The sequence below is a fragment of the Pangasianodon hypophthalmus genome, chromosome 6 (genome assembly GCF_027358585.1).
Source record: "Pangasianodon hypophthalmus isolate fPanHyp1 chromosome 6, fPanHyp1.pri, whole genome shotgun sequence".
NCBI lineage: Eukaryota > Metazoa > Chordata > Actinopteri > Siluriformes > Pangasiidae > Pangasianodon > Pangasianodon hypophthalmus.
This window is the reverse complement of record NC_069715.1, coordinates 29,278,688-29,297,350: the sequence shown is the minus strand read 5'-3', so window position 1 is coordinate 29,297,350 and position 18,663 is coordinate 29,278,688. Positions and strand designations below refer to the sequence as shown.

At 36.9% G+C, this 18,663-nt stretch overlaps 1 protein-coding gene across 1 annotated transcript in view; it reads left to right on the top strand.

Annotated features, from left to right (window-relative positions):
* Positions 1 to 18,663, top strand: part of mafa (v-maf avian musculoaponeurotic fibrosarcoma oncogene homolog a (paralog a)) — a 130,170-nt gene that overhangs the window by 9,540 nt on the left and 101,967 nt on the right. The window contains exon 2 of the mRNA XM_026914399.3: positions 3,583 to 3,649. Coding sequence (XP_026770200.2) covers positions 3,583 to 3,610 — 28 coding nt within the window. The 3' untranslated portion in view covers positions 3,611 to 3,649. The remainder of the gene's footprint in view (positions 1 to 3,582; positions 3,650 to 18,663) is intronic.

Below are 18,663 nucleotides of genomic sequence, written 5' to 3'. Positions count from 1 at the left end.
ACAGTGAGATCCAGCTGTTTGGCTTCAGTGGTTGGATGAAACCATGAAGATGTCAAGAAAATGGTACAGAAACAGCCGATCTTTATTTGGGCTCAATCAGAATCACTTCATTAATGACAGGGGTATGATAATTACTTTTGAACAGGAGTTTGAATGTGATCGGTTCATTCTGAGCACGGTCACCTGACCCATTATGAAAATTTATTGTAAGTCTGTTTGTTTGTTTGTTTTTTTTTTCTTGAATGTTGTTGGTTGCTGTTATTGCTCATATTAAAGGTGGAAAAAGATCTATACTGTATATATCTTGTTTTTATTTTTCATCACAAAAAGCTGCAATTTCTAACTGTGACGTGTATGTATTTATTTATATGTATTATATATATCCACTGTATATACAATGAGGGTGTTTTTGGTTTTTTTGTTTATGTTGTGTGGCTGTTGTGTGGCAGATTAAAATCTTGCCCAGATCCCACAGTAGTTTGTATAAATCTCAGTGTCTGCTCTTGTTAACGGCTGCTTGTTTGTGTAGCCGTGTAGCACTGAGGCGCTAACATCACGTCCCTAATCTGTCCTCTGGCTAAAGAGCCCGTGTTTGCACAAGGCTTTGCAAGCCATTTATAACCTGTGCACAAACACACAGCGGTGCATGCTACACACGCACACACACACGCACACACACACACACATAGATAGTAAAAAATTAAAACAGAAGAAGAAGAAGAAGTGGCCTAGTATGAGTTTGGAGCAATCTGAGTAATTACGATTGAACAGCGAAGGAGCAAACTTCTGGAAAAAGACATTCACACACCGAAACTGTGTGTGTCACGACTCTGGGGTTTTTCCCGCGAAGCCTGGACATGGTGTAGATGAGAAGTGTGTGTCTGTGTGTGTGTAGGAGTGTGTGTGACAGAAAGAGAGAAAACAATAAAATGAGTGCAGTTCCTTTCTTTCTTCGCTTCCTATTTATACGCTTCTCTGAAAGCTCTTGCTCGAAGTTTCACAGTGTCCACATTAAAAGGTTCTCAAATGGCAAGAGATCAACTTCGTCAGTTTTATCGTGTTTATTATCCAACAGAACCCGGGTTCCGTCGCTCTCGCTCATCCGAGACATGCTCGCTTTATTTCGCTAACTTCTCTCTCTTCGCTTGAGGAAGGTGTTTGGATGGAATCTACACTTCTCTTGTTAAAGCTCCTCGTCCTTGAGAGTTGCTCTGAGGTCGGCTCGGAGCTGATAATGAGGTGTACGATACACTGCGCAGTAATATTAAACGGCCCTGACTGGACCCAGAGTGAGGGTGCAGCTGTGTGGTTAAATCTAACACCTGAACACTCACCAGCTCCCGAGTCGATCTGACCTCAGGAGAAAACGCTGAAACTGTCACACAGCCGGTAGATTAAACATCGCGTAATGCAGGCTACGATTAACACCACACTCATTTCCATTCCATTAAAGAAGCTGAGTACTTTAATGACTAAATAATGTCACCTATTTATTTATTGATTTGCTTTTCTATATTACTTTCTTTCCTTGCTTCTTTCTTTCTTTCTTTCTTTCTTTCTTTGCTTGCTTATCTATGTCTTATTTATTTGCTTCTTTGTTAATTAATTGATTTGTTATTTTCTTGCTGTTTTGGTTGCTTCGCTAATTTGTTTACCTACTTGGTATCTTCTTTCTTTCTTTCTATCAAGTGTATAAAAATATATTCTTTAAGGTTATAATTTAGATTAAAAAATATTCTTATTATTTTAACTGTAATTATAATTAGTCTAATCATCATTTCCACTTCTTAGGCTTATAATTTAATATAATATTAGCTTTAATGAAGGGGCGGCATGGTCCAGCACCGGCTAGCGTTCTCGTCTCACAGCTCCAGAGTCCCCGGTTCCGTCCTGAGCTCAGGTTACTGGAGTTTCACATGTTCTCCCCGGGTCCTCATGGGTTTCCTCTGGGTTCTCCGGTTTCCTCCCACTGCCCAAAACCACGCTGGTGTGTGGAAGGGCTACTCTAAATTGCCCCTGGGTGTGAATAAGTGTGTGAGTGAGTGTGTGTTTGTGTGTGGTGCCATGCGATGGACTGGCGTCCTGTTCAGGGTGAAATCTCTCTCCTCGGGTCCGGTGTTTTCATTACTGGATAATAATTCTGAGAGTTTAGAGCTAGCGGAGTGGCGAGGGTTAATACCTACGTAACATCACATTAAGTTCTTTATTTAGTTTCGTATTGATTCATTTAGGGGAAGTAAAATGACTAAATATACAATACAGCTTTTTTCTCTCGCCATGATTGAATAGGCGTGTGTTCCGTCCCTCGCTCAAGTGCTGAGTCATTTCATAATGCATGCCTTAAGTCAAACACACACACACACACACACACACACACCCACACACACTTTTAAAGGAAGTGTCAGATACTTACACTTTTAACATCCGTGACAGTGTGTTTGGCCTGATTGTTTGTGCATTTGTGTTTATTATGTGCATCTGTCTATGACTGTGTGTGTGTGTGTGTGTGTGTGAGAGAGAGAGAGAGAGAGAGAGAAAGAGAGAGAGAGAGAGAGAGAGAGAAAGAGATGCTTGTTACACACAGTCTATTTTACACTCAGTACAGATCTATTAGGTGGCAAATTGAGATCTGAAAATTAAAGCAATGTGAGAAGATGTAAGTAAAGATGAGAGCTTCCTGTGGCGGTCATGGCGGTTGTGGTGATGTGCGTGTGTGTGCATGCGTGTGTGTGTGTGTGTGTGTGTGTTTGGGGGAAGGGAGGTTGGTTACATTTATTTATCTCATTGTAATGACTTCATGTCTCCATGTAGGAAGTGTGCGCTCCCAATAAAGGGAGATGAAGTCTTTTTTTTCCATCCGGAGATCGCGCGTTGGAATCCCGACGATGCCACGCCCACCTATAGCCAGGAGGGGCATACTGTCTATCCCCTGTCAATCACAGCGACACTAGCCAATCGTGTGTGTCCGTGAGCTCATGTACGAAGAAGAGGGCGGATAGCGCTTTCCTCCAAGTGTGTTACGCCGCCCCGTGATGCAGCATGAGCAGCAGTTTGAAAATTTATTCGGAGGAATTTATTTGTTTTTGTTTGTTTGTTTGCGTCATTGTTTATTTGTTTATTAGCTTGCTTGCTTACTTCCCTACCTTTTTCTTTAATTTTTCTTTATTTTTTCATTCATTACAAACTGATTTATTTATTTATTTATTTATTTATTTATTTATTGCTTAGTTACTTTTTTCTTTCTTTCTTTCTTTCTTTCTTTCTTTCTTTCTTTCTTTCATTGCCTGCCTACTATTTTCTTTTTTCTTTCATTCGAAAGGATAAGGTTGTATGCCCCACCCCCCCACCTCCACCCCCGGTTCTCTGTGATGTGATAGGAGGAGAGCTGGCTTGTGGGCGGGAACTGTCAGATAATCAAATTTTGGAGAAATTGAATAAAAAAAGTCTCTCTGAGATGAAATGCACGTTAATGAGAGTAATAAGGTATGACTGCATTCCCCCCTGTTATGACCTTTGACCTTTAGTGAGAACTTTTCTAACACAGACGTTTTCCTCTTCTCTGATCTCCGTCTCCTGCACCAGGTCTTCCAGAAAGTTCCTTCACCTGTGACTGTGACCCCGCCCCCAAAGCCCCGCCCTGAAGAATGAGGTAATTCTCACAAATGTCTCTCCTCTCTTCTCCTCTCTTCTTCTCCTGCTTTCTTCATTTTTTTAAAAGAACTTGTGATGGAGGTTGACAGTGCTCGGTTTCCACACATCACGACGATCTTAACACAGCTGCACATTTCCTGAAGGAAAAAGTTTGGTTTTGTTGTTTTTGTTTTCAGTTCATTTATTGTCAGGACAAAATTTTCTAAATATTAATCAGCCTGAATTAGAAGCTCTCAGCTGAGAAACCATAACAGAAAGAAAGAAAGTTAAGGAGTGAGTGAGAGAAAATGTTGCAAAGTGAAGTTGAGATGAAAGAACAGAGAGCAAAGAAGGGAGAAAAAAGAGAGGAATAAAGTCAGTGTAACGGAAAATTAAAAATAAAAATAGTGATAAATAAAAGAGAGAAGAAGAAGAAGAAGAAATAAAGAGAGGAAGAAAAGAGGAGGGACAGCAGTCTTGTAAGCACTGCTATTATTATTATTATTATTATTATTACTATTATTATTATGTTTCCTGTATTAAAAAAAAAAACAAAACATAAGGACATGGAAGAGAATATGATAGAGAGGGATGGTAATGTAGTAATAGATTTTGTGTATTTATTTGTTTACTATTATTATTATTATTATTATTATTATTATTATTTTAAATTTTACTTTAGTGATTTAGGTAATTTCCAAAAATATTAATAAATACTTTATTAATCATATTTACATAAAAATCACAAATATTATGGAGAGAAATAGAAGGAAGGAAAAGAAATAATAATAATAATAATAATAATAATAATAATAATAATAATAATAATAATAATAATAATTTGTGAACTATATGAACAACACCCCAGTGCTGGTGGCTTTCTGCTCAGTGTAGAGCATTTAACACTATTTTATTTTTCACCCTGAACCTGACGAGCAGCAGGCCGTGTGAAATCCCTCAGGCCGAGCTCTCGGGGACGAGGTGATGGATTTGTGAAAGTCACGTATCCGTCGTGGTGAGAGTCCGTCTTTCCTCGAGGCCCGGTGCGCTTTTGTGAGGCGACGCGGATAACATCTCACTCTGAGCTCTCGTCAGATTTCTATCCCGGGATCTGAGTTCTTCTGCTCAGTGAGGGATTGAGGCTGTTAGCGCTAATACTGTTGAAGCATGAAAAGGGCTTTTAGCCAGCACTCCAAGCGAGCATGATTGATTCTGTATGCTGTAAACGCTGGAACAGAGTCGAGGCCAAAGAGGATCCTACTTCAGCCGGTGTGTTGAGACATGATGGAATAATATCATCTATATATCTAAGAAAACATTATATGCTATATATATATATATATATATATATATATATATATATATATATATATATATGTATATACACACACAAAAAAACATAAAATATGTTAGACAAATGGCTGCTAATTCTTGAGCAAGCAAGCTAATGAAATGTATTGATTTTAACTAGACATTTGCATCTGCATCCAGTATTATTTATTTATTTATTTATTTTTTTTTTAATTCTTGATATTTGCACCAGTGTCAATGTCACCAAATCAGGTCATGGTGACGTTCATGTTAGTGTCTCGATGCTAAAAAATGAGACGCTAACATTATCCCGTCCTTCCTATAGCCCTGTATTGTCTTTAAATAGAGTACAGGATTGGGAACTGGCTTCCTTCCAGCTTCAGTCATTCCCGCTGGAGAAAAGCAGGACAGAGTCATCCGAGGTGATGGGGACAAATCAGCTTCCAATGAAGTGTTTTCTCCCTTTTTTTCTTTTTAAAGCAGCATCATTTCGTCAGTCACCAGGTGCCAGTGTGAATTAGCTGGCATTCGGGTGCCTCTATGCACAAAAGAGCGTAGCTAGGACGGACGTGTGGGAAAAATCTGAAGACAGATATGTCTATACGTCTTACTCGGCTGTTTCTTCTTTCTTGTGTTTTTTTGTCTGACAGAAATTCTCACTGCTAACCATGCACTAGCATAGCCTCCGCCGTGTTTCGTCAAGCAATAGCAAGCACTGTTAGCACGCATAGAACTGATTTTAGCATGCAGCATATGGAGAATGCATGAAGGACATGGTTAAGAGTATAGTTTGGTTCGAAACTTAAGAAGGTTCTTGTCATCGAAGTGGACAAATGACAAGTATAAGCTAGACAATGACTAAGGTTAGCGATTAAACTTGCTAGTATGTAAGGTTTAAGCCTATCTAAAGAAACATTGACAGTGCAAACAGTATAGAAGTGTCTGAAATATCAACATTTCCCTCAGATGTCTTGGTAAATTATGGATAAAACACTTTTATGACTAAAATTAGACTGTAAATTTACTTAGCATCACTAGCTTCTAGCTTCCCTGAGTGCCATATTGAGAAACAAATGCATTACATCACAGCTGTTACAGTTCAGAAAAGTGGACTGCTCACATGATCACATTTGAATATCACATTACTTTAGACATATATTGCAAAATATACAACTATTGTATGAGGAATAGTAATGGGATATTCATACCTTCAATTTTTCAAACGTATACACTTCAAAAACATCAGCCAACGAAAAGCTATATTAGATATAAAATATACTTATTATAATATAAATATATTATTATAATAGTATAATTACACAAACACTTCTGCATTATCTTCATCATGGTTCATTCACTACACTCACTCGTAATTTTAATATTTTACAGTCGGCTCCTGAAGATAAATGTCAGCGACGTTCATCAAATATGTGCAAATGGTTACAAAACCAATTTCTAGCAAGCTGGAGTAAAGTCTCAAACTGTGCACGTCATCACAAATACACAACATACGAAGCTAAAAAATTACCTATTAACAGAAACAAAGACTCGAGCTAATGTTAGCCCACAAAGTAGCTTGTGCTGTTGTCGCTAACGAGGGTTTTCATTTGAAACTGGATACAGCTCATGACATTAATTTCTAGACACATATATTAAATTATTATGTATGATTATTACATGTCTTTAACAAGTTATCATGTCAGGCTGTTTTTTTAAATGCTAGAAAGACAAATCTTGCTATTAAATATTGCTAGCCAATTGTTATCAGGTCATACTACTACTACTACTACTAATAATAATAATAATAATAATAGGCCTCATTTATCAAGCTGGATATAAATGTATTTATTCGTAAACTGAACGTACATGCGTTTACATTAGAACTTTGGTATTCATGAAAATCCTGCAAACTCAGAAAAACGTCTGTCTCATACTCGTGCTCCTGAGTGTGTGTAAACCCATAAATTTAAGAAATAAATAAAAGAAATGGCACCGTATAAACGGAGGACGGGCCGATCTGTTCTGTTAAAAATATAATGGCACGGTTATTTTTTCTCGGTCTCCTCTGTGGTTGTGGGCTCCAGATCTAGCTGAAGTGGTGTGAAATGTCTGCTCCAGACCTCTGTATGGGAGGAAATGCTGAAATGGTCACGATGTAGGATTGCTAACTAACGTCTCCTGAGATCGCTCTGAGCTGGGAAGCTGTGGAAGCTTAAAGCTGTTAAATTTCCGAGACGCTGTGCAGACAGAGACACAGCAGCGCTTGTTATATTTCTATATTTGTCTGTAAATATTCGGTTTTAAATACTTTACAGCGGACTCTTATTTCGGTTGTGTTATGAAGGACAAGCAGGTCTGACAAATGTAAACTGCACTACCAGAAACTGGAGAACCGCACAGTGCAAGAAGCCCGTTATAATCATTATGCTTCTTTCCAGAAATAAATGCATAAAGAATGTAAAATTCACTCTGAAAAGAGCAGCAAAAAATAAATATTATGGATAACATATACTTACTGTAACAGAACTCATTATTATAATGTTGTTATTAAAATATAATAAATCTAACTATTTGCTAATATGACTTCTTTCTGGGAATAAATGCTTAAAGAAAGTAAAATTTATTTAAAATGTACACACTCTGGAAACAACATGAAATTAAGATGGTTTTTGAAATATACATAATATAATCTAAATATATTACTATAATATTAGTATTCGAATTAATGACAGCTAATTTTACTTCTTTTTTAAAATTATTGCTGAAAGGAAATAAACTTTATTTAACTTTATTTAAGATTTATAAACTCCAAAAACAACAGCAAAAATGATCTATTTATTATAATATAAATGTTATTATAATATTATAACATTATAAATATCGGCAAAGGAAGTGAAATTGTTTGCTAGTGCAACGGTATCATTTTACTTGATATGATGACTGAATAAATAAAAATATTTAGATATAGGTTGATGCTTCTTATCATAGTTTTATAATAATTAAATAAAATACTAATTAAAATGTAAAAAATGAGCTAAATGCTCTAACCTAAATAGTTTTAAATATTTCCGAATAAGATGTTTCTGTTTTCTAATGTCTTATTAGCGGCCTATAGCAGATTAAATACTTCTTGTTTGGCAGCGTGTGTGTGTGTGTGTGTGTGTGTGGGAGGGATGAGCGGCCCCAGGGCTCCCTCGTCCTACGTGAGGCCATAGCTCACACACCAGAGGCTGGAGGTGGACAGAAGGACACAGAAAGTGCTGAGACGGAGAGAAAACTGCAGCATCCCGGCATTACACAATGCACACACACACACACACACACACACACACACACACACTGGGGACTTGTGGCCATGACACTGGCTCAGAGGAGAGAGGACAGTGGTGAAGTGTGACTGGCAGTTGACTCCTTTTTTGTTTTTGGTTTTTTTTTGCTTGTTGGTTAGTGGAAATCGCTGATACAGTCACGACTTCGAACTTTCCACGACTTCCCGGCGTTATAACCGTCCTCACACATCAGCCACTTCTGCATTCTCCAACGGTGCTGTCTCATAAATGAACAGTTAGGAAAGTAAATGCAATGCCACTCTGAGTATCTGTGTCTGTTTCCTGCTCCAAATATCCCGTACCTCTAACCTAAAAGTAATCATTCATTCACAGAATATAACGAAAAACTCACAATTCACAGAGCATAACTTTATTCAACCTCAGCTACATCACTCGAGTTCTTAATCGATTTTGTTTTAATAAATAATGATGGAGATAATGATTTTATAAGAACGAATGAATGTACAAGTAAAATATATATATATATATATATATATATATAAAATAAATATATACACACACATATATATATATATATATATATATATATATATATATATATATATATATATATATATATATATATTAAATTCCTCATATGCATTTACATCCCTAGAATACAGAGGAAAAAGATAAAACTTTTGTCCATTGTCTCTGCTAAATTTAAAAATCTACACTGTGTCTTCTGTGTCTTTGGGCTGTGCTTCAAATCGCATACAGTGACATATTACTTCAAAGTGCATACTATGAATACAAAAAAAAGGTTGTTTGAACAGTTAAAGGTTGCTAGCTCTGTTGTAAAGTCACGCTTAGAAACTTTAAGGATTTTAACTTTAAGGGTTCTGGATTTGACCTTTTTTTCACGCTGAGTGTAAAATATTCTAGTTTTAAGATGGAGACGAGTTTTTGGTTTGTCATCAGTTCTGTTACCCGCTGTTTGTCTATAAGCTATAAGCCCCTCCCCTTTCTGCTCTGTGGTGCATGATGGGATAGGTTAGTGTGAAAAAGTAGCTATCACCATTGTCTGGATCAGAGGTGGAAATGGAGACAACGTGAAGGATTATGGGTAATTTGCCAGACTGAACCATCCAGTTAAAAAGATCTGTGTGTGTATGTGTATGTGTGTGTGTGTATGTGTGTGTGTGTGTGTGTGTCTGTGTTCTTTTAGCACCAAGAAACAAATGAGTATATATATATATATATATAGCATAACTATAAGACATTATAGCTGTACATAATGATGTGCTTTCTCGCCATCTCTTTCTCACTCTCACTACAATTCACTCATTGACTATTAACTTGTAATTTAAAAGACATTTTTCTTTTTCCGTTCCTCAGCAAAGCACAGTATTTCCACTCCTGAGTTATTTTCATGCCTCTCTTAACAAGGTTTATGGAATTGTCTGTTTGTGAGGCAAAAATCCATCAGATGTCACTGGGGCTGAATTCTGAAAAACAGCAAAAGAGATGAAAAATCATCTGTCTGATATACTTTAATATCATTTTAAACTCAGCGATATAAAACAGTCTAAAGACATCAAAAACCTCGCTAGATACATAAGTGTGCTTTTGGAGTTATTGGATAGTTACATGTCATAACGAGTCGATTCAATCTGTAATCAGATAGCGGCTGTCAAAATGGCCGCCATGCTCCTGCTCCATCACATCGTCATCAAAACAGAGAAGAGCGCTTACACACTCTGTACAGACGACGGAGATTTCATATGTTAAAAAAGACTTTAATAACAAGCCAAGAGAACCAGAAGTGAGGGAATGACTCAGTGATTATTTCTCCACTGATGTTAGCGTGAACAGAGATCAGTGGAGTGAAGAGACGACGATGAGGCTCGTGTTTATACGCTGTGAGTGACTTTTACCTCGGTGTGATGAGACAGAGACTGATGTGGATGATGTTGATTATTAAACTCATTTGCTGTCTCTAAAATACTGGAATTTTACTTCTGGTTGATTGAAGTGCATTTCACTTCAGGAAAGTGTGTACTTTTCAGCACAGTACTGCACCAGATCCATGGATTCATGTGCATTTGTGTATGAATTGATCTTTTGGAATGTGAACCATTCCAGACCTCTTTAATTACTCAAAGTCTGGTGTGTGTAAGAACCTGAATAATCTAGCTAGTGTAGTTTATGGTGAAGTACCAAAGCTGAGACAACCGTGGGATTCAAATTTCCGAACAAGACATCTCGGATCGGCTGTGTTGGGATCGATCAGAGCCAAAAGATGTCAAAACAAAGATAAAAATAAAAGATATATGCAAAATGACAGAATGTGCAATCCACCAGTCAGTGGCATAAATGATCTGATTTTCCAGCAGATTTATAAAATCACTGGATGAGGAAGAAAAATATTGCATGCTGACAAACCGGGGCTCGCTAGTTAGCATCTCTGAGAGTCATCCAAAGAATTAGCAAGCAGAAAATTTCATCAGGATGGAAGGATGAATGCTAAACCCCCAGCTCTTTGTTTGAGTCCTCATGTTACTGTGAGCCGAGGAAGCAACCGGCTCATATCACCACCATCGACGCGTGTCAGTGATGTTTATGGATGGCCTCCTCTCCTCTCCGTGTCCCGGGACAGTGTGACCCAGCAGGAAGTGAGCTCTGCTCTCACCTCACCCCTTCCTCCATCTTCCACCTGCTCTTAGGCGAAGGAAACTGGAGATGGAGGCGTGAGGGATAAATATAGCCGTGCGGGGTGAAGGCAGCGTGGCCCGGCTTTAAGGTTAAAAATATAGATATCCATGTAGAGAGAGAGAGAAACTGTGATGCAGAGTGCAATGTGCTCAGGAAGCCGAGTTAATGTTAGCTTTGTGTGTTTGTGCCGTGTTAGCCGCTTGCTTGCTTCACTGTAACACTCTACAAAATCACTTCAATATACAGCAAAAATAGATACAACTTTATTGTCATTGAACAGTACAGGTACTCTGCAACCAAATGCATCTATCAGAAGTGCAAATAGTAGCACTGTGCAAATTAACAAAGCGTAGGTTTAATATTTAAATATATTTACAGTAACTAAAAAAATAACAAGGCTATGGACAGTGAATTTGTGCAGTAGCTATTGAGTAGATAACAGTATAAATATTACACTATATTATCTTGAATATAGTCATATTTATTTTTACTCCACTAATACGTTATCGTTTCTATAGTAACAGCTCATTCACGGGGACTTATACGACGTACGCTCCATATAAACGGATTAAAAATGCGTATAAATGTTGATATGTTGAGGACAAATGTGTTTATGTAAGATTTATGGAAGGAGTCTCCAGTGTCAACGCTTTGTAAGCTGTAACCTTGTTTTCCGACATCTTCTGGACAGAGGAGTTTAAACTCTCAGTGATACAACAAGAGATGCGTTTTTTTAAAATTCTTCTTATTAACTTCAAGAGCAAGTGAGAGAACGTCTGTTTACAGCTGCTATGATAAATTTAATTATAAGTGGATAAAAAGTATAATGTGTCATTCTTTAATAAATGAAAAATTATACATTTCAAATGCTGTTGTATAAGAGGAAAAAAAACCACCTCACCTCGTGCTGTTACAGGAAAATAATCAACTTCGGCTTTGTAAGAGGAACTCCACTTCATCACACCTCCTGGCTGTTGATTATTTTCCTATAACAGCCTGACACAGAGTGTTTTATTCCAAGCATCTTTACGTCATCTTTATTTTGTCCTTTATTCTTTCCCTAAATAACCAGTTGATTATTTAATTATGTGGGAAGGAAATAAGACAAAATGAACCTACATCCAAGATATTTTCACTTTTTGTAATCAAATGAGTAGAAACACAGCGGCATCTTTCAGAAAGGTTCACAGAATAGCTGGACTTTTACTCGGCTGAATTACATTCCCTGTTTTTTTTTTTTTTTTTTTTTTTGTACAGTAATATATGATTCTTTGTTTCAATACGAAGCCTGCACCATCTCTGCTTTGAAACAGGGGTCATATAACATTGTAATGGATTTATCTGTTCTCTCTCCGTGAGCTTCCGAACACAGCAGAGGGATCCGTTTTAAACAGCCAAGTTATCAAACTGTGCTAAATTTAGCCGACAGCGTGCGGGCTTAATTCCACTTTGCTAATTATGTCCACGTTGCAGGCATCTCAGCACTGGCCTTCTCTCCGGCCCGAAAAGATCGGACTCAGCAGAAATGGCAGCGAGGTGTGCTTGTGTGTGTGTGTGTGAGTGTGTGTGTGTGTTAGTGTGTTTTGCGTTTGCATGCTGCATTCATGCGTAACTTTTTATGCAAGCATGCAGTAATTTTAAAAGGTTTTAAAACTATTTACATTTTATTGGTGTCTAGTTAAATAAAATAAAAAAAACTCGTCCATTAGTGTGCAATCAGCATACAGTGCAGCATATTTCAATAATATAATGTGTAATGTAAGGACTAAAACACTATGTTACCACCCTGTTGATTATTTTCCAATAAAAGCATTGCAGGAAATGTTTTATTTCTCTTACACCACAGAAATTGGCCTTTTTTTATTTATTAAAAAAAAAACACTGTACTTTTATCAGTTTATAATTACATTTAACCTTTTTTTCCCCCCATAACCAACCAGACGACGTTTTTTCCTATCAGTCCTAACATAATTACAGTACAGTGCCATGCAGAAGTATTAACCCCCACTTGAACTTTTCCACATTTTCTAGTGTTATGACCTGAAACTAACACGGAGTTGTTGTTGTTCTTCTCCTTCCGGCTGCTCGTGTTAGGGGTCGACACAGCAGATTGTTGGTCTGCATATTTGATTTGGCACAGTATTTATGCTGGATGCCCTTCCTAACGCAACCCTCTCCAATTTTATCTGGGCTTGCGACTGGCAGTAGGAGTGCACTGTCATGTGCAACCCCAGTGGCTGGGGTCAGTTCCCTTGTTAGGAATCGAACTCGAGCTATGGAGGTGAGAGCGCTGAGATCTAGCCACTAGTCCTCCAGGGATCCAAACTAATCAGCAGTTAATTGACTTTATTTCATGAATCTACACAAAAAAATAGCCCATAATATTGAAGTGGAAGGAAAGATATACGTATTTTGCAAAATTATAAAAAAATATATATATATTTTATAAAAGTTGTGATTGCGTAAGTATTCACTCCTCACTGCTTTCTGAAATCCCTACATTAGTTCTAGAGAAACCAGCTGATGTTGTGGAATGTCCGTGAAATAAGTTCTCACTTACATTATAGCAGCTATAAACAGTCATTCCTTCACCAGCCTCTATGTTTTTCTCTCTCTTGAAGTTAATAAGACAAAAAAAAAACACACATTGTCATGTTACCAAATGAGTAAGTGCTGACACTGGAGACTCCTTCCATAAATGTTAAATAAACACATTTCCCCTTACAGAAAACCACCACATCAATGATTTTTTTTAATGATGATGATGATGAGCTGTTACTATAGAAACAATAATTTATTAGAACAAGTGGATTGTTCAACAATCGAGAAATAAACAACATTGGTGCCAATATCTTACTGCCTTTGTCCAGATGTGGATCTGATGATATTTTCATCCACAAAATATTAAATAAAAGATCATCTTTGGGCAAACCACAGTCACTGGATATTTATTTGAAATGGTATTTTTATTAAGTCTGGTCATATCGGAATGTACTGAAAGGCTGTAAATAAAGGGAATGAACCCGTGTATAGAGTGATGATATGCTGCATATCAGTACACTGTATTTTAGCTGAGAGTTATTTTTATGCAAGTTTAAGTGCCACGCCTTTCTCCTTCCCCTCATTTCACCTTCAGACTCATGGCTCGTCCTCCTCGTTAGCTTGACGAACGAGCCGACTGCCAGCAAAGTGCTCTGCTTAGGTTTCGTCCCGTCTCTCCGTCCCGTTTCAGCACTACAGTACAGAAATAAGCAGCATTTAGCGTTAAATATGGCTGTGAGGCTGTGACTTATCTACTGAGCTGAGTCTTAAATTCCAGATCTTTTTTTAATCCAGGTTTAAAACGTACCTGTTTAACCCAGACTAGCTGTCGTTCATCGCTTTCATAACTCTTACAGATTTATAGCTAACTCATTAATCATTCATCCATTAATGTGTTCTCAGATTTTAAAGTATATATATATTATCATTATTAGATCTGAAAAACAAAATGATGGCTAGGTGTTTTCTTAACGCTTGCTTATTGCACATTTGTTTAATTTTTGATTCAAAAGGTTTATATTTTTGTGAATTTTAGATTAAAAAAACATTTGGAGTTTTTTTATATAAATAAAAACATATTTTTTTATATTAAAATAAGGGTAAAAAATATGTACCAATGGATTAACATATTATTATAGACCTTGTGTAGACATTATTGAATTAATAAGATTAATGTAGTTGCTTGTGTATAAAAACTTTATAAAAAGTTTATTTATTTATTGAATTGTCTTATTCCTGGTATTCTGATACATATTTCTGATATCTGTAATAAGAGAGCGAGTAGCTAATCTCCTGAAACATTACCATTATTGAACTTTTTTTTTTTTTTTTTCTGTTGTTCCCACATTAAACCCCTGACCTTCCCTCAGTGTGTGTAATACAGCATCTCAGACGGACATGAGCAGCATGGCGGCCGGAGCAAAGGCGTATCAGGGCATGGAAAAGGAGCAGAGGCCTAAGTGCACCTTACTTACAGCCCACACTTAATGCTTCCTGTACAAACATATCTATTTTTAATAACGGCTAACTTAATGGCCCAAACATCTCCGTCAGCGTCCTTCCTATCTCACAGCAGCACACGGCCAGTAGATTTCTACTCAGCTCTCTGACTTTTATATCTAAACCTCTTTCAAATTTTCAGCCCCCAAAATTTTAAAGACGGATTATAATCAGGATCTGAGTGCTCGTGATCGCGTTATCATAAGAAAACCCCACTTTAAAGCCTTTTAGTGATTTAACTCAGCCTCAGAAATCTGGCTTAATACAGTATACTGTTACTGAATGGTAGATTGATTGATTGATTGATTGATTAATTGATTATTTCAAACACACTGCAATACTTTGCCAGCATCACCAAACCTATCAGAGATATCAGAGAAAATGTTGATATACAGTATAAGGAAACTTGACTGTTAGGATTGATTTTATTATTTTTATACTTTATACTTTATTATATTGATCATATTTACAATTTAAGTAATTTTTCATGTGAAAGAGTTTAACTGTAAAAAAAAAAAAGCTTTGTAGTTTTAAAAGAAATCAGTATGGGATGGGTATCGGCTGATATTCAAGGTTTTGCTATCAGCAAATTTGTAGTTTGAGCTATTTATATTCATAACAATTATAAACAAACAAATTATAAACAAAGTGTGTATAGCACTTATAGCTGCTCTATTTTTTTTTTTTTTTTTAGCAACTGCACAGTTTATTGCGTTTCAGCTACTATCACCATTACACTACACGATACACAGACACTGTATGTGCACCCCTGACCATGACACCATATGTGATTCTTCACCAAACTGTTACCACAAATTTTAAACCACACAATTGTATAGAATGTCTCTGTGTGCTGTAGCATTACCGTTTCCCTTCACTGGAACTAAGAGGCTCAAACCTGCTCCAGCATGACAATGCCCCTGTGCACAAAGCGAGCTCCATGAAGACATGGTGTGTGAAGGTTGGAGTGGAAGAACTCGAGTGTCCTGCACAGAGCCCTGACCTCAACCCCACTGAACACCTTTGGGATGAACTGGGACACCGACTGAACCCCAGACCTCCTCGACATCCCAACATCAGTGCCTGATCTCACTAATGCTCTTGTATCTGAATGAACACAAATCCCCACAGCCACGCTCCAACATCTAGTGGAAAGCTTCCCAGAAGAGTGGAGCTTATTATAACAGCAAACACAGGGGAATAAATCTGGAATGGGATGTTCAACAAGAACATGATGGTCAGGGGTACACAAACTTTTGGCCATATAGTGTAGCTACGCTTGTGATATTGGACTGAATAGAAATGAGGATGAGTCTGAATTCAACTTGTTCAGCATTTCTGATGGTGTAATGCTGTTGGTTAGGAATGATGAGTCGGAATAATAGCATTCCGAGGAACTAGAGATGGCACCATGCCACTTTTCTCTTTTACTGATACAGAAACCTTGAGTCTCATCCGATCCCAATTCCCATCTGATATTTTTTTCTTTAAAAACTATTAAGCTTTAAAATTGCTATACAATTGCTACAAATGCAGCTTTTGTTCTTATTTTTTAAATACAGTTAAACTTTTTCACATAAACATCTGCAAAAAAAAAAAAAACAGATCCTAAAAAAATCTTGAAAACAGAAAATTACCTTGTATGTGTACAAAAATTTGTTGTTTTCACAAGATATTTTTTTCTTTAAGCAAAGCACTTGATAATTACCTTAAAAAATATACCATGTCCTTTAAAAAAAAAAAACCTCATGAAAATGGCAAATGTGCAAAATACATAATTTTGCTTTTTCAGTGAATTTATTTATTTATTTATTTATTTATTGGCAGAGGTCCCTACAGGGGTTCCATAAAAATCACTTGCATTGCAGATACACACACATATATATATATATCCATGAATAGATACAATATATTTATGATATATTTACAAAATAACTATATACAAGTGTGAGTCAAATGAAAATCAAAACATGCAACATTAATTAGAATTGAATAGATTATTTTTCTAGAGGAAACTTTTCATGTTTGAATGAAATAGAGATTATGTAGAAATATGACACACCCATGTGACACCTATTTTCAAATAATGAACAAAAAAATAATTAATAATAATAATAATACAGATTTCATTTGACTCACCTTTGTAATAAAGTATAAATATTTAAAAAAAAAAAATCCTAGCAACAAATATAATCAATGTCTTTTTTAAAAAAATAACAAGGTCTTTTACTGTGGAGTATTTCCACACAGCTCACTGGTTGTTGTTAACATTATGTAGCCATGTGGCTGCTTTTATTAACATCTAATTTAACCTGCTTTATGTTGTTGTGCTACGATCATTTCTCTGGTATTTCAGGCTGGATTTGTTCAGAATCAGATCAGATTCTCTCCGATATCCGAGCCAACATTTTGTGCTCTATATCTCTACTAGCAACACTAGCAGATTGTGTGCGTCTGTTAGCTCATAGATATGGAAGAGGTGATCTCCTCCAAGCGTGTTGAGCTGCACTGTGACACTGTAGTCTGTAAAGATGTGTCTCGGGGAAGCACAAGTTAGCTAGCATGTGATAAGCGAGAAATAATTATTGATGATTGATGATTATTATGAACAAATAAATTGGGGAAAATGGGATAAAAAAAAGTTTAAAAAAGGGAAAGTTTGATGGTTGGTGTACATTTCAAGTGAATGTGAATGAAGACCTTTTCAGAAGAGAATACATTTCTGAATATTGTATCACACACACACACACACACACACACACACACACACACTCACACACACACACAGAATGCAGTTGAACACCTTGGCCTCAGGAGAACGAGGACAGGCTGAGGCCCAGGCGGTGCCACAAGAGAGTGAGAGACAGATTTTTTTTTTCCTCATCACTTTTAATCATTATGAAACACACACACACACACACAGGAATGCACAGACTCTATTATCTCTATCATATTCCTTTAAATGCTTTGTGTGTGTGTGCATGTGTGTGTGTGTGTGTGTGTGTGTATGTATGTGGCCAAAGTTGAGCACACATTTTTTTTCCTTTTTTTTTTCTCCCAGTGTGTGTGTGTGTGTGTGTGTGTGTGTGTAGGCAGCCAAGCGTGTTGAGCAGTAGCAGTATAATCGCCCTAATCAAAGGTCTTAATCAGCCATTAGTGTCCTCTCGGCTGCACACACTAAAGCAGCAGCTGTTAGCGCTGGCTGACGACGGGGAGGACGGCGACCTCTCGCCAAAACCGCTCACCGCTTTTCTTACAGCTTCACTTGGTTAGAATTGCATCTAATTGTGTGGGACATGTGATCTGTTGTGTAGGCCAACTCACGGCTTACAAACAAAAAGAGACTTAGCAAAAGAATTAGCAACGTTTAAATCACTGACTAGCATAAGAGAGAATAACTGACATTTTTAATGCTTAACAAGTGTCTCGTATGGAATTCTTCTTCTTATTATTATTACTATTATTATTATTATTATTATTACTTTTTCATTCTCACAAACCTTGGGCTGTAAATACACTCAAATATATGGAATGCTATTTGAGGGCGATATTAAACATGTACAGATGATATGTAAGGAATAAAACGAGACGTGGTGTTGTGATGCCACATCACGTGAAGCTAACCGTTATTGTTACTACCCGAAGTGTTTTATTCCTCTCATACCACAGCAATTTTTCAACAATTGCAATATTTTAA